The following is a 24,556-nucleotide window of genomic DNA, read 5'->3' as shown; positions in this document are numbered from 1 at the left end:
CGGGAGTGTGGTGGGGAAAGCGAGCTGCAGTAAAAGAGGAATTGGAAATAGGGCGAGAGGCAGCGAAAGGGGAGAGAGAGACAATAAGGGAAAGTAGAACGGGAGTGAGTGAGTAGGGTAGGGTCGAATGTGTGGAGGAAAGACTGTGGCAGTGGGGAAGGGAACGGATGAAGAGTGGAGAGAGAGAGAAAGAGAGTGAGGGGAGAGGAGAAACAGAAAGAAGGAGGGATTGGGAGACGAAAGAAGAGGAGGGGAGAGTGGGAAAGGGTGAAAATGGGGGCAGCAGAGCGAGAACAGGAGGAGGAACAAACAATTTTTGGGAAGCAGGGTGAAGGCCAATGGAATGATGGAGGGAGCACGTTTGAGCGTGTGTGTGTGTGTGTGTGTGTGTGTGTGTGTGTGTGTGTGTGTGTGTGTGTGTGTGTGTGTGTGTGTGTGTACCCCTCTGTGTGCATGTGGGTGTCTGTGTCTCTTTGCTCTTCAACCATTTTAAAATCCCTGCCCTGATCGCCTCACTTTGACCATGAATGTCCAGTACCTATTCACTTCTGTTCCCAGCAGGAAAGCCTTAAAACACATTGCATTCTCCCTGACAACAGACCAGATCAGTTCTCCTTCACCTACACTTTATTTGGAGTCATAGAGCACTATAACAAAGAAACGAACCCTTTTGCCCATTTAGTCCACACCGAATTGTTATTCTGCTGAGTCCCATAACTGCATCTGGACCATGGCGCTCAATATCCCTCCCATCCATGTACTGATCCAAACTTCTCTGCAATGAAATCCATAACTTCCACTGACAGCTCTTCCCACACCCTCACCACCCTCTGAATGAAAGAATTCCTGTTGTAACATGGATGAAATTACTGGAGAGACAGAGTCACTGGTAGATACAAAGCAGCTTCTTTATTCGACACAACAAGGTACAACAGGCATCTACGGATGGAGACACTTTCAGCAGAAAGGTCAGCTAGCTCAATGTGGGCTCGATATTTATATACTAAACACAAAGGCAGTTGCTACTTAAAAAGTTACAGACAATGCATAGACAATACTTCCTCTTGAAGCTACATACAAAATATCACACCATCCTTTCCTTCCAACGCCAACATGTCTGGGTTGGCATCCACAGCTTTTAGGAATGTAATTTAAGTCTACGATACATTTATTTGGCATTTCTCGTGCTAACATAGAAGACAATTAATATTTATAATGTATAGATAAAACTGTCTTCGAAACTACAGCACCTGGTCAAACTACGGCGCCAGAGTATCTGGTATTCACACCTTTTTAGGAAGCCCATTGTGGTGGACTCAATCCACAGTCCTTTGTCAAACAGTTAAGATAGAAGTCTGGTGGCCAAAGTCATTTAAGTGTTAATAAAACATCTACCCCCAAAAAAAATCCACTCTAACAATTCCCACTCAGGTTCCTCTTAGATAGTTCACCTTTCACCCTTAAACTGTGATCTCTCGTTCCCATCTCACCCAACCTCAGAAGAAAAACCCTGCCTGCATTTCCCATCAACAACACTGATAATTTTGTCTACATCTGCAAAATCTCCCTTCATTTCCAACCCTAAAGGGAACGAAGAACTTACCTTTTTCTAAAGCTCGAATCTTCAAGTCCCAGCAGACCGATTGTCAATTTTCTCTGCACTCTTTCAATTTTGTTGATAATTTTCCTTCAGGAAGGTAACAAAAACTGCACACAATACTCCAGATTAGGCCTCAACAACGTCTTATAGAACTTCAACATAACATCCCATCTCCTGTACTCAATACTTTGATTTATGAAGTCTAATGTGCCAGAAGCTCTCATTTCGACACTATCTACCTGTGACACCACTTTCAAGTAATTATGAATCTGTGTTCCCAGATCCCTCTGATCTACCGACTCCTCAGGACCCGACTTCTCACTGTGTCTTCATGCACTCCCAAATTAGTGCACACCTGGAATCCAATCCTTTGAATATGGAATAATGTTTGATGAGTTTCCAGCAGTAAATCTGACCTGCTGCGAGAATGACCTGTTTTAAGACTCTTGAAAACCGAAAGGGAATCTGAACAAATTACAAACTTACATGGACAAATTTCTTCCACCCACTGTAAGCACAAATAATTGGTAAGCGATTCTGTTGTAAATCCTGATAAATGGTTGGAAGGCAGTTTCTTTGTTGTTACCTATAATTCACGCATAACACAGCCACACCAACATTCCCAGTTAAATTATATTTTGATCCTTCTGTAAAAATAGTTAAACTATCTCAATAGCTTCTTTAATATATAATGAATCAAGAAATTCTGAGGGATAGCAGAATCGTTAGGCTTTATTATATTGTGTATCCTAAAATCAGCTAAAGGTATTGAAAGAAACAAGTTGGGGTAACCAAGAAAGCAACTGTAGGACATTTTGCAAAACCCAACGAACCCATCTTTCAAGTGTGATAAGAACCCAGGCACCCAAAACTAAAAACACTCGTCTTGTGAAGTTCCCAACAGTCCTCCAACACACCTTGAACAGATTAATCATTTCTTCCCTCTTAAATTAATCCAATATCTTAACATTAAATTCAACCTCCACAATTTCAAACAGTGAAGCTGAAACGAGAGACAACCTTAGTGCACCACAACACAATCTTAAAGCCTATGCTTGTATCGCATCCAAATACTGTCTTATAAGGTTGAAGATGAAGCTGATCTATAAACCACGCAACCATAATCAAGAACAGATCCAATTAAACAAATGAAATTGCTCAACAAATATTTTCATGTAACACCCCAGAATAACCATAGAGATAACTGAGAGTATTTAATGTTTCTTTGTATTTATCAATTATTTTCTGATCCAGTCCTTCCATATCAGTTTATTACCCACCCACATGCCTACAAATCTTACCACTGACACCGTTTAAGGAGATTGACCATATAATTTCCAATCAAGAGCAGGTCCATTAATCCCATTTGTAAAACACATAACTTGTCTTGTAGCTACTGAAAACTTAAATCCCATCTATTTGCTGACTGTTCAACCTTATTAATTGTGAATGCATCCTATATACAGTAAAATTGATATTTCTACCTCTAATCCATAAAGCTCCATCATAAACACAAAATAATCTGCAGATGCTGGGATCAAAGCAACACTCACAACACGCTGGAGGAACTCAGCAGGTTGGGCAGCATCAGTGGAAATGATGAGTCGATGTTTCGGGCTGAAACCCTTCATCAGGATTGAAGAGGGAATGGGTACAGGCCCTATAAAGAAAGTGGGGGGAGGGTGGGAAGGAGAAGACCAGTAGGTTCAGTTGAAAAACCAGTAATTTGAAAGACAAAGGGGTGGGGGAGGGAAAGCAGGGAGGTGATAGGCAGGAAAACAATGGTAGTAGAAGGAGGCGGAATCATGAGGGAGGTGAGAGGCAGCTGGGGGAGAGTTCAAATTCAAACCCACATGGTGATTAGTTAATGTGAACGTCAGTCAGCCTTCCTGCCTTTCTGAGCTTGAGTTTGAATTTATATTGGGGATAGGAAGACACTTGTAGGAGCTGAGGTATTTCATAAAGCAAACTGGGAGAAATGTAAGTTTTTATGTGATGATCCATCAGTCTCCGAGTGACATTATTAAGGATAAAAGGGCACAGGTCGTGGTGAGGAAGATGGTGATTTACTGGAGGTCATATTGATATAATATTTGAAGGGATATTTAACTTGGAGATGTTTGGGGTATGATTTAGAAAATGGGGAGATTTGAAACGATCTTAATATTTCAGTATTGATTAATGAGGGCAAACTGATTGTTACTGAAACACGGAAGGTTGTGTTGCTGGCTGCGTCATGTTGTGCAAGTCATAATCAAGATAATTTAACGAAGAAGTTAATCAATGTAGGGATATGTTTTTCAGTGAATACCCAGAGGTGTTGGAAGTCAGCCGAAGCAATGATAGTATCATTGATGCAGAGTTTTCTTTGCAGAAATTTATAAAGTCTGTTATTAATGCAAGTCGGGCGTCCCTAGGAAAAGGTGATATATGTAATTGTAATTCTCTCTTGTGAAAATATTAAATTTTTAAATCGCGTTTAGAGATGAGGCCATCTTCCTCCCTCATGGAGTATGTAGCAGTTGTGCCTGTTCTGAAACCTGGCAGATCCCCATCTGATCCTTCTAGTTATAGGCTTATATCATCAATGTCTTATTTATGTAAACTGACGGAATGTATGGTAATCGAGCGCTTGAGCTATATTTTGGAAAGAGGGGTGATATAATGTTTTATTAAGAGTGGATTTCGGAAGGGTAGAATTACATTGGATTCAGTTTTAGGCTTGGAAAATGATTATAAAAAAGCACAGTTAAATAAAGATGTTGTTACAGCAGTATTTCTAGTATTGTAAATGCATATGATATGTTATGGAAGGAAGGACTTTTGATTAAATTTTGGAAATTAGGAGTGAGGGGATATTGCATAATTTATCTGAGTTTATTTGGACGGTTTGTGCAGGTACCGGTGGGCACATTATGTTTGTGTTTAGATGAGACAGAGAATGGGGCTTCTCAGGGCAATATTTGTAGCCCTTCATTATTTAATATTATGATTAATGATATTTTCTCTGAGATGGGTACTCCGGTGCATAAGTCACTATATTGAGATGATGTAGCTTTCTAGATTAGAGGTAGTATTTCAATTTTACTGTAAATAGGATGCAGTTTACAATTAATAGATCAAACAGTGGGCAAATAGATGAAGATTTTAAGTTTTCAGTCATCAAAACATGTTATCTGTTTTACTAACAGGATTAATAGACCTGCACTTGATTTGAAATTATATAGTCAATCTCCTGAAAATACGTCAGTGGTAAGATTTCCAGGCAAGTGGATGGATAATAAGCTGACATGGAAGCACCATATCAGTAAAATAATTGATAAATGTTAGGGAGCATTAATTACCCTCAGTCATCTGTGTGGGTATTCGTGGAGTGCAACATGAAAATCTTTGTTGAAGCAGAATTCTTTGCCATAATTTTAGGGTTACAGTGGGTGGAAGAAATTGGTCCTTGCAAGCCTGTAATTTGTTCAGAATCCTTTTCGGGTTTGATGAGCCTTAAAACAGGTCATTCTAGCAGTAGGTCAGATTGACAGTTGGAAACTCATCAAACAATATTTCATATACAGAGTTTGGTTTATATGTCTGCATATGGGCCCTGCACATTGCACTGTTGAGGGAAATGATGGGGTTGACTGTTTCGCAACAAAAACTGTTTAAAATTCAACTGTAGAGATATGGACTTTCCATTTCACAAATCAGAAGCTAAGGGGTTGGTACGGTGAAGAATTAGGGACTTATGACAAGGCTTGTAGGATATTGGATATAAGGACAGACACCTTTACAGAATACATGAACCAGCTGGGTTTTTAGAAGAAGGGCTTAAAACAAGAAGGGAAGGAATGATGTTGACACGACTTAGAAATGCCCTCACTATGCTTAATTGTGCGTTGTACCTAATTGGAAAACTTCATTCTGTATCGTGTACATTTTGTCATTCTGAAACTGTGAAACACATACCATTTCAGTGTGAAGCAGATATGGCTGAAAAAAAAATCAAATGCAGTCTTCAGTACAATCTTCGGGGGGTTGATAGTTTTCAGATAAAAACTTTATTAAGTTATGGGACTAACTTTAAGTTAATTCACAGTATCGGATGGGCAAAGGCATATAACAATGGCAACGTCACAATTGTATCGGGGGGACATCAATATGCAAAGGGTTGGGAAAATCAGGTTATTGTTAGATCACGATAGGGCATTTGTTGAATGCCTACAAGACGGCTTTTTAAAGCAGTTTGTGTTTGGGCCTACTTGCCGGAAAGGCCATCTTGGATTGGGTGCTCTGTAATAACCCTGATCTTATTCGGGAGTTTAAAGTAAAGGAATCCCTAGGAGGCATATAATTGAATTCATACTGCACTTTGAGACAGAGAGCCCTAAGTCACATGCATCAATCTCTCAATGGAATAAAGCGAAATACAGAGGCATGAGAGAGGAATTTGCCCAGGTGAATTAGAGGAGGATACTGCGGGGATGACAGCTGAACAGCGGTGGCTGACATATCTGGGAATAGTTTACAAGGCGCAAGAGAGACAAGTCCCACCAAAGAATTTCTCAAATGGCAGCGGTAGGAATCTGAGGCTGACAAAGGAAGTTAAGGACTGTGAATTACCTAAGGAAATGGCATATAAGGTAGCAAAGGTGAGTGGGATGCTGGATTATTGGGATGATCTTAAAAGCCAACAAAAAACAATGAAAAAAGCCATAAGAATGGTAAAAATGAAATATGAGGGCAAACTAGCCAATAATATAAATCAGGATACGAAAAGTTTAGTTTTCAGTTACATGAAGAGTGAAAGAGAGTTGATATTGGACCACTGGAAAATGATGTTGGTGAAGTAGTGATGGGGGACAAAGAAATGGCAGATGAACTTAATGAACACTTAGCATCAATCTTCAATTTCTTTTCCAGTCAACTTCGCCCCCACTTATCCTACTTCACCCATCCCATTGCGGGTGGACTTTAGGACCTGGGGGAGCCCGCGGCTGCTGCTGAATCCGCAGTGTTTCTGTTCTGTTGTTGGATGCAGTGAATGAATTAAAATTAACAGATCAATAAATCTCATATCATGATTATTTCACTCTCCGCACATTTATATTTACAGGGACTTGACTCCTGATGCTGGTCCCGGGACCTGACCCGTTTACAGAGCCGGAGCGGAACCGGAGCAAATTCTCAGCCACTGGTTTTCATCCCAAGGCGCAAAGAAAGGATAAAGTTTCCCCCTGAATTTATTCCCAGTAAAGGTGTGGAGATGGGACTTGGTCTCCGCGTTGTAAAATGAAACCGTCCCGGACTCGTAACTGAGATAAACTCCCACCCTCCCAGGGATGGGACCGGCAGGGAGACGGGGTTCAGGGGAGGTGTGAACGTTCATCACGTCACAAACCCGATGGATCACGTTATAAAACCGCTCAATGATCCAGAATCCGGTCTCCGGACTCAGTCTGTCCCCTTCCTTCCTGTCCACAGACTCTGCGGCGACTCCCAGACACCAGAGGCGATTCCCCGCCACCTCCACCTCCCAGTAATGTCTCCCCGATGTGAATCCCTGCGATCCCAGCACACAAGCCCGGTTTGTGAATCTCTTCCAGGTGTCAGGGAGATTCCTCCGGGTCCCGGTCCACCTCACACTCTTCCGGTCCTCAGACACCTCGAGCTGCGGATGCGCTGTTTCCACATCCAGGGTTGCAGAGACTGGGGGGAGAAACAGAGAATTAGAGAGTGCCCGGGGATCGGGGGGGAGACTCAGGCAGCGCAGCACTGGGGATCGAGGGGAGACTCGGGCAACGCGGCCCTGGTGATCGGGGGGAGACTCGGGCAACACGGCCCTGGTGATCAGGGGGAGACTCGGGCAACGCGGCCCTGGTGATCGGGGAGAGACTCGGGCAACGCGACCCTGGTGATTGGGGGGAGACTCGAGCAACGCGGCCCTGGTGATCGGGGGGAGACTCGGGCATCGCGGCCCTGGTGATCGGGGGGAGACTCGAGCAATGTGGCCCTGGTGATCGGGGGGAGACTCAGGCAATGTGGCGCTGGTGATTGGGGGGAGACTCGGACAGCGCGGCCCTGGTGATCGGGGGTAGACTTGGACAGCGCGAACCCAGGACGGGGGAGATTTGGGCAGCACGGCCCCGTGACCAGTGGGCCTCAGGCGCTGTCGGGAGGCTGACACGAACCTTTCCCATGGTTTGAACAACGAAAGTAGATTGACAACTAATGTCTCCCCAAGCGTTTTCCGCTGGACGGAGAGCAGAGATTTTCCGATCAAACAGACTCAAAATGCTGGAAGAACCCAGCGGGTCAGGCAACAGGTGTGGAGAGAGGTAGAGAGTCTACAATTCCGGTCGACATCTTCCCTCAAGAACAGAAATAAACGGGGGGATGGACAGCAGAAACAAGTGCAGGAAAGGGGTGTTAAAACAGTAGGTCACAGAGGCTCCTCGGCCCAACTTGCCCACTTGCCCATTATTCTTTTCCACCTTTCTTATCCACGTACCCACCAAGATCTATTTTAAAACATTGTCACTGCATCCATCTCTACAGTTGATCAAGGGCCCGGTGTAAACAGAGATAACCCTCTTCCCTGTCCACTGTACCATGAATTTTAGTGTCACCCACAAAGTTCTACTTTGTCACCTACAATCTCATCCAAATCATTAATATGAATGTCAAACACACGTGGGCCCAGCACCGACCTCTGCAGGTCACAGGCCTCCAGTCCTCTGTGTTTAAGAGACACTTGGACAGACACTTCAGTAGACAAAGAACAGAAGGAAACTGACCACTGATCTAATGCCGGCCAATGGGATGACTGTAGATGGGTAAATAGGTCAGCACAGAGATAATGAGTGGAAGGGCACATTTCTGTGCTGTACGGTGATAGCTCTGTGAACTGAATGGCTAAGAACCCCCAAACCCCCTCCCCCCCACAGGTTCTGAGAATCCCAAAGACAGTAGCCCCTGACCATTGACTCCTCAGAGAGGGGAAACATCCTCCCTGCATCCTGCCTGTTGACCTCTGAAAGAATTTTGTGTTTCCCTGCGATCTCATCCTATTCTTCTGAACAGAGAGGAGAGAACATAGAATAGTACAGCACAGGAACAGGCCCTTCATTCAATGTTACCATTCATTTGTGAGTGTGAAGTGTGGAGTGGGGGGAGGGTGAAGGTTTGAGACAGTAAAGGAGTTGATAATGAGAACCAGCGGGGAGAGATGAATGGCAGATTGAACCAGAACCAAGTGGGGGAGGGGTGGAAAGCCTGTGGGTGAACTGTGTGCGTACTTGGAGGGGGACAAAGATGGAGATAAGGATCTCTTTCTGCTCTTTCCCACAACCCCATCATCCGCAGCCCCTCATTAGGACAGGGGGTGAATTTGCAGTGACCCTTAAGCAAAACAGGTCCTGATGAAGGGTTTCAGCCCGAACCATCTACAGTTTACTCTTCTCCATAGATGCTTCCTGCTCTTCTGAGTTCCTCCAGCATTTTGTGTGTGTTGCTCCACTTTAAACATTGTCAGTGATTTGGCCACCACAGCTGCCTGAGGCAGATTCACCATCCTGTGGCTAAAGGAATTCCCCCTCATCTCTGTTCTAAATGGACATCCCTACAGTCAGAGGCTGTGCCTTCTGTTCTTGACATCCTCACAACATCAACTCTCTCCAGAGAGGTATCAGAGAGATCAGGCCGAGACCCTTCATCAGGATCTGTGTAGCTTGGACTACCAGCATCTGCAGATTTTCTCGTGTTTGATTTTTAAAGCAGAAGTTGATTGGTAAACTTCTTGAGTAGTCAGGGCATCAAAAGTTATGGAGAGGAGGAGGGAGAATAGGGTTGAGAGGGATAATAAATCAGTCATTCTTCTAAATTCCCATGAGTACAGATCCAGAACCATCAAACACTCCTCATATGTTAACTCTTTCATTCCTGGAATCATTCTTGTGAACCTCCTGGACCCTTTCCAATGCCAGCACATCTTTTACAATACACTGGACCCAAAGCTGCCCACAACACTCCAAGTGTGGTCTGAGTAACGCCTTTTCAAACCTCAGAATTACATCCTTGCTCTTGTACTCTCATCCTCTGAAAATGAAAGCAAACATTGAGCTTGCCTATCTTACCACTGACACAAGCTGCATGCTAACCTTCAGGGAATCCTGCACAAGGACATCCAAGTCCCTTTGCACCTCGGGTAGCGTGGCCCCGGGACCAGGACAAGGGGAGACACTCCAATGCCAGCATATCTTTTCTTTGATGAGGAGCTCACAATACTCAAGGTACCAGTGCCGAATAATGCCTGAGTATCACATCCCTGCTGTTGTATCCTAAACCTCTTAAATTCAATGCCTACATTGCATTTGCCTTCCTCGTCACCGACTGTACCTACAGGTTAACTATTCAGGTGTTCTGCAGAAGAACTTCCAAGCCCATTTGCATCTCAGACTTTTGGATTTATTCCCCATTAATAAAAAAATAATCTGCACATTATTTCTGCTACCAAAGTGCATGACCATGAATTTTCCAGCATTGTATATCATTTGCCACTTTCTTGCCCATTCCTCATCCAAGTCCTTGTGCAGCCTACCTGTTTCCTCAACACTACCGGCCCCTCCACCAATCTTTGTTTCATCTGCAAACTTGGCAACAAAGCCATCTATTCTGTCAGCTAAGCCTTGCTATACAGCATAAAAAGACGCTGTCCCAATGCCGACCCCTGAGAAACACCAATAGTCACTGGCAGCCAACCAGAAAGGGATCCCTTTACTTTCATTCGCTGTTTCCTATCAATCAGCCAATGTTCTAACCATGCCAATAACTTTTCCATCATAACATGAACTCTTAACCTGGTAAGCACCTTCGTGTGTGACACCTTGGCCTTCTAAAAGTCCAAATGTACAACTTTCATAAGGTGGTGGCTGGGGACAGACCCAAGTGCAAGAGACAGACACTGAAGTACTAGGGACCGGACTAGGATACAGGGTGAGGGCAAGGATGTGGACACGCAAACCGGGAACCCGGAACAGGACTGGACAAGAGAGCTAGGAGCCCGGGCTTGGACTCCGAGCCAGAGACTGGACAAGGACCCAGTACCTGGCTCTTGCCTCTGGCTCGGACCCCAGAACTAGGAAAGGATGAGGCTTGGCTGGCAGGCAGGACAAGGCTGGAGTCTTAGAGACTAGAGGCGAGGCTTGGCAGGAGGCTGGAGACTTGAGTCTTCAGGCTTGAGGCCAGAGACTAGAGGCGAGGCTTGGCAGGAGGCAGGAGGCTGGAGGCTAGTCCTGGGCAGGGCGCAGATCACCACCCGATGGAGGCAAGGGACAGGAAGGGACAGAACCAACCATAGGCAACGGCAAGATGGCCTGGCTTATCCGACGGAGGCAAGGGTTAGGAAGGGAGCTAGGTACAGGGTGGCTCCAGGATCAGACAGCAAGACAAGGCAGGGCTTCACAGAAAACAGAAGGCAGGGGAAGGGATACAAGGAGTAAGAACAAGAACAATCCACTCTCATCTCTATTTTATTTCTTTTCAATGCTCAAAAAAAATTGATATCGTTTCCTGGCTTGTTTTGCAAAGACAGGTGTATAAAAAGCGCCGGAAGGATTATTGGAGATGTGAGTCACCCCAACCACAAACTGTACCAGTTGCTACCATACAGGAAATGGTACTGTAGCATAAAAACCAGGACCAACAGGGTCCGGGGACATCTTCTTCCACCAGGCCATCAGACTGCTTAACTCATGCTGAGACAACTGTATTTCTATGTCATATTGACTAGCATGTTATACATATCATTTATCATAAATTACTATAAATTACACATTTAGACAAAGACGTAACGTAAAGATTTTTACTCCGCATGTACATGAAGGATGTAAGTGACAAAGTCAATTCAATTCAATTCATTTCAATTTTATATTTCATTTCTCCTCTCCCAATAATTCTTTTAGTTGCTCCCTGTAGGTATTTAAAAGCTACATCAGAAGGCATGGGATCCAGGGAAGTTTGGCCAGGTGGATTCAGAATTGGCTTGCCTGCAGAAGGCAGAGAGCCATGGTGGAGGGAGAACATTCGGATTGGAGGGTTGTGACTAGTGGTGTCCCACAAGGATCTGTTCTGGGACCTCTACTTTTTGTGATTTTTATTAACGACCTGGATGTGGGGGTAGAAGGGTGGGTTGGCAAGTTTGCAGACGACACAAAGGTTGGTGGTGTTGTAGGTAGTGTACAGGATTGTCGAAGATTGCAGAGAGACATTGACAGGTTGCAGAAGTGGGCTGAGAAGTGGCAGATGGAGTTCAACCCAGAGAAGTGTGAGGTGGTACACTTTGGAAGGACAAACTCCAAAACAGAGTACAAAGTAAATGGCAGGATACTTGGTAGTGTGGAGGAGCAGAGGGATCTGGGGGTACATGTCCACAGATCCCTGAAAGTTGCCTCACACGTAGATAGGGTAGTGAAGAAAGCTTATGGGGCGTTAGCTTTCATAAGTCGAGGGATAGAGTTTAAGAGCCGTGAGGTTGTGATGCAGCTGTATAAAACTCTGGTTAGGCCACACTTGGAGTACTGTGTCCAGTTCTGGTCGCCTCACTATAGGAAGGATGTGGAAGCATTGGAAAGGGTACAGAGGAGATTTACCAAGATACTGCCTGGTTTAGAGAGTATGCATTATGATCAGAGATTAAGGGAGCTAGGGCTTTACTCTTTGGAGAGAAGGAGGATGAGAGAAGATATGAGGAATAGATAGAGTAGATAGCCAACGCCTCTTCCCCAGGGCACCACTGCTCAATACAAGAGGACATGGTTTTAAGGTAAGGGGTGGTAAGTTCAAGGGGGATATTAGAGGAAGGTTTTTTACTCAGAGAGTGGTTGGTGTGTGGAATGCACTGCCTGAGTCAGTGGTGGAGGCAGATACACTAGTGAAGTTTAAGAGACTACTAGACAGGTATATGGAGGAATTTAAGGTGGGGGTTTATATGGGAGGCAGGGTTTGAGGGTCGGCACAGCATTGTGGGCCGAAGGGCCTGTACTATTCTATGTTCTATGTTCCCAATCCTCTGTCTTGCTGCTAATTTTTGCTTTGTTGTTTGCACTCTCTTTTGCTTTTAATTTAGCTTGTCTTCCCTTGTCAGGCACGGTTGTACTATTTTGCCATTTGAGTATTTTGGAATACATCTATCCTTCACCTTCCTCATTTTCTTTGAAACGGTCACAATTTCTGCTCTGTTGTCATCCCTGCCAGCATCTTCTTCAAATTTCCTTGGGCCAACTCCTCTCTCAGACCACTGTAATTTCTTTAACTCCGAAATACTACAACATCAGACCTTACTTTTATCTTATCAAATTTCAAATTGAACTCTGTCATGTTGTGAGCACCGCCTCCTGGGGGTTCTTTTACCCAATCGCCTCCAGTTCAATACATAACACCCAATCCAGTAGAGCTGATCCCCTAGTAGGCTCAACAACAAACTGCCATCACATGGCATTCAACAAATTCACTCTTTTGAGATTCATTACCAACCGAATTTTCCCATTTGACCTGCATGTTGAAATTTCCCATGACTATTATAACTTTTCATCGGCCTTTTCTATTTTCAGTTGTAATCTGTGGCCCACTTTCCACCTACTGTTGAGATGCCTGTATATGACTGCCATCAGTCTCATTTTTACTTTTGCAGTTCCGTAACTCAAACCACAAGGATTCAACATCTTCCAAATCCTACATCATGTCCTTTTACTGATTTACCAGCAGAGCCATGCCACTCCCTCTGCCTACCTTCCAATACCACCAATACATTGTGTAATCTTGAACATTCAGCTCCAACTACAACCATCCTTCAGCCACGATTCAGTGATGGCCACAACATCATACCTGGCAATCTGTAATCAAGCATCAAGATCATCCTCTTTAATTCTTATACTCCATGCACTGAGATTTAATACTTTGTATACTGTATTTGCAACCATTTTTATTCTGCATCCTAATGCACTGATACTCACCCTGCTGGCTGCAATTTTGTTTCTCATCTGTCCGCCCTATCTGAAAGTCTGACTGCATGTTATTTTGCATTTTTACCATCAGTCCTATCCCTTCACTCCAGTTCCCAATCCCCAACACCACCAAATTAGTTTAAACCCTCCCCAACAGCTCTTTCAAACCTCGCTGTGAGAATATTGTTCTCCCACAGGTCCAGGTGCAAAACATCCCTTCTGAGCAGGTCATACCTCCACCAGAAGAGATCCCAATGATCTAAATAGAAACCATAGAAACTACAGCACAGAAACAGGCCTTTTGGCCCTTCTTGGCTGTGCTGAACCATTTTCTGCCTAGTCTCACTGACCTGCACACCGACCATATACCTCCATACACCTCCCATCCATGTATCTGTCCAATTTATTCTTAAATGTTAAAAAAGAACCCGCATTTACCACCTCGTCTGGCAGCTCATTCCATACTCCCACCACTCTCTTTCTGATGAAGCCCCCACTAATGTTCCCTTTAAACTTTTCCCCCCTCACCCTTAACCCATGTCCTCTGTTTTTTTCTCCCCTTGCCTCAGTGGAAAAAGCCTGCTTGCATTCACTCTATCTATACCCATCATAATTTTATATACCTCTATCAAATCCCCCCTCATTCTTCTACGCTCCAGGGAATAAAGTCTTAACCTTATTCAACCTTTCTCTGTAACTGAGTTTCTCAAGTCCCGGCAACATCCTTGTAAACCTTCGCTGCACTCTTTCAACCTTATTTATATCCTTCCTGTAATTTGGTGACCAAAACTGAACACAATACTCCAGATTCGGCCTCACCAATGCCTTATACAACCTCATCATAACATTCCAGCTCTTATACTCAATACTTTGATTAATAAAGGCCAATGTACCAAAAGCTCTCTTTATGACCCTATCTGCCTGTGACACCACTTTTAGGGAATTTTGTATCTGTATTCCCAGATACCCCTGTTCCACTGCACTCCTCAGTGCCTTACCATTAACCCTGTATGTTCTACGTTGGTTTGTCCTTCCAACGTGCAATACATCACACCTGTCAGTATTAAACTCCATCTGTCATTTTTCAGCCCATTTTTCCAGCTGGTCCAAGTCCCTCTGCAGGCTCTGAAAACCTTCCTCACTGTCTACTACACCTCCAATCTTTGTATCATCAGCAAATTTGCTGATCCAATTTACCACATTATCATCCAGATCATTGATATAGATGACAAATAACAATGGACCCAGCACTGATCCCTGTGGCACACCACTAGTCACAGGCCTCCACTCGGAGAAGCAATTCTCTACTACCACACTTTGGCTTCTTCCATCGAGCCAATGTCTAATCCAATTTACCACCTCTCCATGTATACCTAGCGACTGAATTTTCCAACTAACCTCCCATGTGGGACCTTGTCAAAGGCCTTACTGAAGTCCATGTAGACAATATCCATTGCCTTCCCTTCATCCACTTTCCTGGTAACCTCCTCGAAAAACTCCAATAGATTGGTCAAACATGACCTACCACGCACAAAGCCATGTTGACTCTCCCTAATAAGTCCCAGTCTATCCAAATGCTTGTAGATTCTGTCTCTTAGTACTCCCTCCAATAACTTACCTACTACCGACGTTAAACTTACTGGCCTATAATTTCCTGGATTACTTTTTGATCCTTTTTTAAACAACGGAACAACATGAGCCACTCTCCAATCCTCCGGCACCTCACCTGTAGACAGCGACATTTTAAATATTTCTGCCAGGGTCCCTGCAATTTCAACACTAGTCTCCTTCAAGGTCTGAGGGAACACCCTGTCAGGTCCTGGGGATTTATCCACTTTAATTTTCCTCAAGACAACAAGCACCTCCTCCTTTTCGATCTGTACAGTTTCCATGATCTCACTACTTTTTCCCTTAATTCCATAGACTTCATGCCAGTTTCCTTAGTAATTACAGACGCAAAAAACCTATTTAAGATCTCCCCCATTTCCTTTGGTTCCGCACACAGCCGACCACTCTGATCTTCAAGAGGACCAATTTTATCCCTTAGAATCCTTTTGCTCTTAATATACCTGTAAAAGCTCTTTGGATTATCCTTCACTTTGACTGCCAAGGCAACCTCATGTCTTCTTTTAACCCTCCTGATTTCTTTCTTAAGTATTTTCTTGCACTTCTTCTACTCCTCAAGCACCTTATTTACTCCCTGCTTCCTATACCTGAAGTCCTGTCTTCTCAACTATCTTTAATCTGCCAAATTGTCCTGCTTCTCCCCTCACCAGCATGTGGCTCAGGCAGCAATCCAGAAATTACAACCCTGGAGGTACTACTCTGAGATTTCTACCAAGCTCTCCAAATTCTATTTTCAGGACCTCTTTGCTTTGACTTCCAATATTATTGGTCCCACAATATACCAAGGTATCTGGCTCTGTTCTCTCCCTCTCTAAAATGATGCAGACACGATCTAAGTCGTCCCTGACCCTGGCACCTGGGAGGCAACATGCCATTTGGGTGTCCCGTTCACATCCACAGATTCCCCTGTCTGCTCCCCTGATGATTGAGTCCCCTATCTCTACCAGTTCCCTCTTCTGCCTCTCACAACAGTGAGAGTTGCTGATCCAGAAGACCTGCGACAATCAGAGTCTGCACTCACAGCCTCATGAAGGACTTGTGTATTTTTCTAGCAATCACAGTCACCACAATGATACCCACTTTTATTCCCTACAATATCATCAGATCAGTATTAATTTCCCAATCCTGTGGTAGGATTCAAACTCATGTCTTGGCGTGTTAGTGCAGTGTGCCTGGGATCAGGACCCAGTGGTTCATTTGCCAGTCCGTGTATTGGTTGCATCGTGACTCTGTGCTGGTGTGCTCAGGGGTCTGACATCTCCAGCTGACCGTGTGACAGTGATGCCTCCCAGTCGGTGGGGTTGATGTGGAATACACTTCAGTTCCCTTTCAGCCCAGTACTACAGTCAAACTTTAACTCAAATTAGAACTAAATTGAGTCTCATAAACAAGAAGAAATGAATCTTTGTAAGTTTTACCTCGATTAATGGCAGCAAGTGTTTCTCTCAGCACTGGGTTCAACAAATAGGGGTGATCGAATTTTTCAACTGGTAGGGCCTCATCTGTCACTGACAAATCCTGGACATTGTCACCAATTCTGTAGATATTGAACTGCTGGTTATAAACTGCTATTTTGAACTATTTTACAAATCCATACAGGGTTTCAGTAAAGAGCATGTCCTACCTCCTCTTCCGACGAGCTTCCTCCTGAAATAAATAAAAACACAAATCTGATTAGAGTTGAACTTACTGTCCACATCCTGAATTCCATCCAAATCATTACAAGGTGTTGAAAATTCCCACTCCTGCAGTCACTCACACACACGAACAATACAGCACCACGGGGTAAATTACATGGAAAGTCTCTGAAAGTTAGACCATTACTAAGAGAATGAAATCTACAGGAAAGAGAGGACAGGCTGTGCTTTTTTATCTGGATATGACATCAGGGTGATAAGATGGAGGAACTGAAGATCAGTGATGGATTTAATTTTGTGCAGGTGGACAAAGTATCTCTATCTATGGGGAGATGAAACTCCAGTTGGATTTTAATAAACCTCTTAAGAAATTTAGTGAGGAGAATGTGGAACTCACTGCACAGGAGTGGTTGCAGCAGAACAGCAGAGATGGAATGTAATGGGGAAGCTGTATAAACACAGGATGCACCATGGAGTTGGGAGACTGTTGCCGGGTGTGGTGAGTAGGAGGGAGGAGGATTGTGAAGCAGAGAAATTGATAGAAGATGATGGACTAAATTCCCCGGTTATGATGGAAAATGGGATATAATTCCCTGTGAAACTTATCTGAAGAAGTAAAGAAACAGTGAAAGATTCCCTAATCTGATGGAAACGGTATAGAGAGGGTAGGTTTGATGTGTGGGTCACATTCTTTGTTCTCACTGATTGACAGAGAGTCCCTCACACCCACCACACCAGACACACTCACAGCCTGTGACTGGAACTGGTGTTAATGGGAGTTTTAGAGGAATATTTAATGTGGTAATTAAGAACAGAACCCGCAGCTCTGTGTTATGATCTGAGTAAATCAATTCTGTGTTGTGTGTTTATTATGGTAACTAGTCACGTAAGTGGGAACGTGGTAAAAGCAAAGGGAATAAATTACATATTCGTGCTTTGTTTTGGGCAGTTTTGAGCCGGGGACGGATAGATGTCATGTCATTTGTTCACCGCTTCATTGCTGCTTAATTACGATTAATTACGCTTAAGTTTCTTTGCTTCAAGGTTGTATCTTGCTGATAAAGGATTGAATGCATATCTTCGACATTTTTGAAAGTCATTATTGGTGTGATTGGAGGGCGCGTCATGCAAGTACAACAATCTGTGCAAGGTCACCAGCCGCTGACCTTCATTGGCTGCTGTACTGTGTTGATTTCAAATATGTTCACTGTTATATGTGTCACTGTTCATTCAGTGCCCTTTGACAAAAACGGATTTAAATACATTCCCTCACCTTGAGAAATATCACACTGTCTTTTTGATCCATCTGTTCCTTTAACTTTGAGATTTCTTCCTGAATAGTCCTTATATTCTCTTGAATCTCCCGAAGATTTTTCTCCATTGGATTCAGAATCCTTGCCTCTTCCTTCCTGAGATCCCTGAGTAAGCTCTGCTCTTTCTCAATGATAAACCGGCGCAGTTCAGAAAACTGGGATGTGATGTGGGACTGAAGGCTGTGTGACTGTTCCTGTCGAATGAAAGGTGAAACTTAGTTTATTGTATTGTTGTGTTGTATTTTTTCATGACATTAAGGTGAACATTTGGTCCGTTAAAGTCCATGCTAATGCTGAGACATTCCCTTCAACCACATTCCCTCACGTTTTCCTGAAATCTAATCTCCCTCATTGACCCATTAACTCCCACCTGATTCACATACACAATTTCCAACCTTCAGAGAGTTAATAGAACATACAACATAGAAGAGTACAGTACAGTACAGGCCCTTTGGCCCACATTGTTGTGCCGACCCTCAAACTCTGCCTCCCATATAACCCCCAAAACTTAAATTCTTCCGTATACCTGTCCAGTAGTCTCTTAAACTTCACTAGTGTATCTGCCTCCACCACTGACTCAGGCAGTGCATTCCATGCACCAACCACTCTCTGAGTAAAAAACCTTCCTCTAATATCCCCCTTGAACTTCCCACCCCTTACCTTAAAGCCATGTCCTCTTGTATTGAGCAGTGGTGCCCTGGGGAACAGGCGTTGGCTATCCACTCTATCTATTCCTCTTATTATACTTCCTCAATGAATACTTCTCTTCGGTATTCACCAATGAGAGGGAGCTTGATGACGGTGAGGACAATATGAGTGAGGTTGATGTTCTGGAGCATGTTGATATTAAGGGAGAGGAGGTGTTGGAGTTGTTAAAATACATTAGGACCCATAAGTCCACGGTGCCTGATGGAATATTCCCCAGGCTGCTCCACGAGGCAAGGGAAGAGACAACTGAGCCTCTGGCTAGGATCTTTATGTCCTCGTTGTCCTTGGGAATAGTACTGGAGGATAAGAGAGTGGCAAATAGAACATAGACTAGTACAGCACAGTTCAGGCCCTTCGGCCCACAATGTTGTGCCGACCCTCAAACCCTGCCTCCCATATAAGCCCCCACCTTAAATTCCTCCATATACCTGTCTAGTAGTCTCTTAAACTTCACTAGTGTATCTGCCTCCACCACTGACTCAGGCAGTGCATTCCACGCACCAACCACTCTCTGAGTTAAAAACCTTGCTCTAATATCCCCCTTGAACATCCCACCCCTTACCTTAAAGCCATGTCCTCTTGTATTGAGCAGTGGTGCCCTGGGGAAGAGGCGCTGGCTATCCACTCTATCTATTCCTCTTATTATCTTGTACACCTCTGTCATGTCTCCTCTCATCCTCCTTCTCTCCAAAGAGTAAAGCCCTAGCTCCCTTAATCTCTGATCATAATGCATACACTCTAAACCAGGCAGCATCCTGATAAATCTCCTCTGTACCATTTCCAATGCTTCCACATCCTTCCTATAGTGAGGTGACCAGAACTAGACACAATACTCCAAGTGTGGCCTAACCAGAGTTTTATAGAGCTGCATCATTACCTCGCAACTCTTAAACTCTATCCCTTGACTTATGAAAGCTAACACCCCATAAGCTTTCTTAACTACCCTATCTACCTGTGAGGCAACTTTCAGGGATTTGTGGACAAGTACTCCCAGATCCCTCTGCTCTTCCACACTACCAAGTATCCCGCCATTTACTTTGTACTCTGCCTTGGAGTTTGTCCTTCCAAAGTGTACCACCTCACACTTCTCCGGGTTCAACTCCATCTGCCACTTCTCAGCCCACTTCTGCAACCTATCAATGTCTCTCTGCAATCTTCGACAATCCTCCACATTGTCTACAATACCACCAACCTTTGTGTCATCTGAAAACTTGCCAACCCAGCCTTCTACCAGGTCGTTAATAAAAAATCACAAAAAGTAGAGGTCCCAGAACAGATCATTGTGGGACACCACTAGTCACAATCCTCCAGTCTGAATGTACTCCCTCCACCACCACCCTCTGCCTTCTGCAGGCAAGCCAATTCTGAACCCACCTGGCCAAACTTCCCTGGATCCTATGCCCTCTGACTTTCTGAATAAGCCTACTGTGTGGAACCTTGTCAAATGCCTTACTAAAATCCATATAGATCACATCCACTGCATTAGCCTCATCTATATGCCTGGTCACCTCCTCAAAGAACTCTATCAGGCTTGTTAGACACGATCTGCCCTTCACAAAGCCATGCTGACTGTCCCTGATCAGACCATGATTCTCTAAATGCCCATAGATCCTATCTCTAAGAATCTTATCCAACGGCTTTCCCACCACAGACGTAAGGCTCACTGGTCTATAATTACCCAGTCTATCTCTACTACCTTTTTTGAACAAGGTGACAACATTCGCCTCCCTCCAATCCTCCGGTACCATTCCTGTGGACAACGAGGACATAAAGATCCTAGCCAGAGGCTCAGCAATCTCTTCCGTCGCCTCATGCAACAGTTTGGGGAATATTCTGTCAGGCCCCGGGGACTTATCCGTCCTAATGTATTTTAATAACTCCAACACCTCCTCTCCCTGAATGTCAACATGCTCCAGAACATCAACCTCACTCATATTGTCCTCACCATCATCAAGTTCCCTCTCATTGGTGAATACTGAAGAGAAGTATTCATTGAGGACCTCGCTCATTTCCACAGCCTCCAGGCACATCTTCCCACCTTTATCCCTAATCGGCCCTACCTTCACTCCTGTCATTCTTTTGTTCTTCACATAATTGAAGAGTGCCTTGGGGTTTTCCTTTACCCTACTCACCAATGCCTTCTCATGCCCCCTTCTTGCTCTTCTCAGCCCCTTCTTAAGCTCCTTTCTTGCTTCCCTATATTCCTCAATAGACCCATCTGATCCTTGCTTCCTAAACCTCATGTATGCTGCCTTCTTCCACCTGACTAGATTTTCCACCTCACTTGTCACCCATGATTCTGTCACCCTACCATTCTTTATCTTCCTCACCAGGACAAATTTATCCCTAACATCCTGCAAGAGATCTCTAAACATCGACCACATGTCCATAGTACATTTCCCTGCAAAAACATCATCCCAATTCACACCCGCAAGTTCTAGCCTTATAGCCTCATAACTTGCCCTTCCCCAATTAAAAATTTTCTGGTCCTCTCTCATTCTATCCTTTTCCATGATAATGCTGAAGGCCAGGGAGTGGTGGTCACTGTCCCCCAGATGCTCACCCACTGAGAGATCGGTGACCTGGCCCAGTTCGTTACCTAATACTGGATCTGGTATGGCATTTCCCTTGGTCGGCTTGTCCACATACTGTGACAGGAATCCGTCCTGGACACACTTAACAAACTCTGCCCCATGCAAACCCTTGGAACTAATCAGGTGCCAATCAATATTAGGGAAGTTAAAGTCACCCATGATAACAACCCTGTTATTTTTGCACCTTTCCAAAATCTGCTGCCCAATCTGCTCCTCGGTATTTCTGCTGCTACCGGGGGGCCTATAGAATACTCCCAACAGAGTAACTGCTCCCTTCCTGTTCCTGACTTCCACCCATACTGACTCAAAAGAGCATCCTGCTACATTACCCACCCTTTCTTTAGCTGTAATAGTATCCCCGACCAGTAATGCCACCCCTCCTCCCCTGTTCCCCTCCTCTCTATCCCTTTTAAAGCACTGAAATCCAGGAATATTGAGAATCCATTCCTGCCCTGGTGCCAGTCAAGTCTCTGTAATGGCCACTACATCATAATTCCATGTATGTATCCAAGCTCTCAGTTCATCACCTTTGCAATTAACCATTCATCCAGCATGTCTTTGGGATGTGTCTGAAACTGTCGTGGTCACAGGGAAACATGCAAACTCCACACAGACAGCACCAGAGTTCAGTATCGGACCCAGGTCACAGGATCTTCAATACTCTGCTATTCTGCATTAATGGGAGCAGCAAAACTAAACAGTAATATCAGAAATTCCACTCAGGAAGCCTCACCCGAACTCCGGAAATCTTCTCTTTCTGTTGCTGTTCCTTTTTCAGGAAGTGTGATTTCTGTTTTGTGAGAGAGTCTAAGGAAGATTTTAGCTGATCCTGGAAGTCAGAGAGCAAAGGAAATTGAAAGAAAAAACAACAATGAAAGAAACAAGTGATCAAACCCGATTATCGCACAAAATGCCGGAGGAACTCAGCGAGTCAGGCAGCATCTGTGCAGGGGGAATAAACAGTCGACGTTTCGGGATGAGACCCTTCATTAGGACTGGAAATGAATGTGGCAGATGCCAGAATCAAAAGGTTGGGGATGGGAACCAGCTGGCAGGTGACGGGTGAGACAACGTGAGGGGAACGTGGGGGAGGGTGATGAAGTGAGAAGCTGAGAGGGGACAGGTGGAAAAGGTAAAGAGCTGGAGAATAAAGAATCTGATACGAGAGGACAATGGAGGAAACGGGGGGATTTGGGGCTGTTTGGGGTCATGAATGGTGACGAGGGAGGAAGTGGTGTATTACTTGTCCCGTTTGCAGGTATCGGTGTCGGGGGGAGATCAGTTGGGAGGAGCAAGTGGATAAGGGAATTACGTCGAGAGCGTAGAGTCGTAGTGGTGGAAGGTGGGAGTGGGCTTCTGGAGGGAAGATGTGCTTCGTGGTAGAATCCCATTAGAGATCGCGAAAGGTGGGTGAATGATGTGTTGTTTATGGAGGCTCGTGTCGTGGACAATGAACGATGGGCTGAGTATCAAATTCGGATTAGTTTTACCTTGTAGAGTGTAACAGCTTCTTTAATCGGCAGGAAGCGGTGCTCTCTGTGTCTCGGCGTATCTCTACAGATCAGACACATGAGTGTCTTGTCCGTTTCACAAAACAGCTTCAGTTCCTCCTCATGGTCCTCGCAGTGACGTTTCATTCCCTTACCTTTCCGATTCACTTTTCTGTTTCGAGCTTTTTCAGCCAGATTTGCTAAGGCCCGATTGCCCCTGAGAGTGCGGTCAGCAAACACCGCTCTACAGTCCGGGCAGGAGTTTCTCTCCTCCCTATCCCAACACAGTGTGATACAAGAGCGACAGAAGTTGTGCCCACACTCCAGTATAACCGGATCGGTGAAGAATTCCAGGCAGATGGAACAAATTACCTCCTCGGTCCAACTCTCGGCCGGTCTTTTCGAAGCCATGTTAACTCCCAGCACTTCCTGATTCGCAATGTTTTCACTTTCGGGGAACCGCGGATCCCCTGCAGTACCGCGAGTGTCCACTACACGCGCTGCAGACTCGGGCAATGAACGTTATGTCGCTGCGTCTGTTCAGCGGGAAAGAATTGTGGCAGTTTCCATGTCAGTGTGGATGCAGAAACACATTCAACAGGTCGGAACAGAAATGAAAACTCGACAATGGACTGCCTAAGCCCGGCTGCCATAGGAGGAGGGTCGGGCATGGGTCTAGTCATAGTCATAGTCATACTTTATTGATCACGGGGGAAATTGGTTTTCGTTACAGTTGCACCATAAATAATAAATAGTAATAAAACCATAGATAGTTAAATAGTAAGATGTAAATTATGCCAGTAAATTATGAAATAAGTCCAGGACCAGCCTATTGGCTCAGGGTGTCTGACCCTCCAAGGGAGGAGTTGTAAAGTTTGATGGCCACAGGCAGGAATGACTTCCTATGACACTCTGTGCTGCATCTCGGTGGAATGAGTCTCGGGCTGAATGTACTCCTGTGCCCACCCAGTACATTATGTAGTGGATGGGAGACATTGACCAAGATGGCATGCAACTTGGACAGCATCCTCTTTTCAGACACCACCGTGAGAGAGTCCAGTTCCATCCCCACAACATCACTGGCCTTACGAATGAGTTTGTTGATTCTGTTGGTGTCTGCCACCCTCAGCCTGCTGCCCCAGCACACAACAGCAAACATGACAGCACTGGCCACCACAGACTCGTAGAACATCCTCAGCATCGTCCGGCAGATGTTAAAGGACCTCAGTCTCCTCAGGAAATAGAGACGGCTCTGACCCTTCTTGTAGACAGCCTCAGTGTTCTTTGACCAGTCCAGTTTATTGTCAATTCGTATCCCCGGGTATTTGTAATCCTCCACCATGTCCACACTGACCCCCTGGATGGAAGCAGGGGTCACCAGTACCTTAGCTCTCCTCAGGTCTACCACCAGCTCCTTAGTCTTTTTCACATTAAGCTGCCGATAATTCTGCTCACACCATGTGACAACCCCATTCCGTAAAAGCCCAGTGCAACAGAATCGTCAACTAAATCTCCAACAGTGGCGGCGCTAAGGTGGTGCTAGCTGGGGCTATAGCCCCAGCAGAAATTGCAATAGCACCAGCGTAGCACCACCA

The 24,556-nt window shown here is 44.7% G+C and overlaps 1 protein-coding gene and 1 long non-coding RNA gene across 3 annotated transcripts in view; one reads left to right on the top strand and one right to left on the bottom strand.

Annotated features, from left to right (window-relative positions):
* Positions 1–904: 904 nt before the first annotated feature.
* Positions 905–23,394, bottom strand: LOC140196924 (zinc-binding protein A33-like). Its single transcript, XM_072256867.1, has 6 exons — positions 22,962–23,394; positions 22,205–22,300; positions 18,130–18,363; positions 16,844–16,866; positions 16,638–16,756; positions 905–7,300 (listed from the first exon to the last, which is right to left on the bottom strand). The coding sequence occupies exons 1-6, from the start codon at positions 23,370–23,372 to the stop codon at positions 6,747–6,749; spliced, it is 1,437 nt and encodes a 478-aa protein (XP_072112968.1). The 5' UTR covers positions 23,373–23,394; the 3' UTR covers positions 905–6,746.
* LOC140196937 (uncharacterized) overlaps positions 22,789–24,556 on the top strand; it is a 29,693-nt gene continuing 27,925 nt past the window's right edge. For both annotated transcript variants that reach the window (XR_011885836.1, XR_011885835.1), the window contains exon 1: positions 22,789–22,877. This is a non-coding gene — a long non-coding RNA (uncharacterized lncRNA). The remainder of the gene's footprint in view (positions 22,878–24,556) is intronic.

Source organism: Mobula birostris, chromosome 4 (assembly GCF_030028105.1).
Source record: "Mobula birostris isolate sMobBir1 chromosome 4, sMobBir1.hap1, whole genome shotgun sequence".
In the NCBI taxonomy this organism is placed as follows: domain Eukaryota; kingdom Metazoa; phylum Chordata; class Chondrichthyes; order Myliobatiformes; family Myliobatidae; genus Mobula; species Mobula birostris.
The sequence above is the reverse complement of the archived record's forward strand: the minus strand, read 5'-3'. Positions and strand labels throughout refer to the sequence as shown.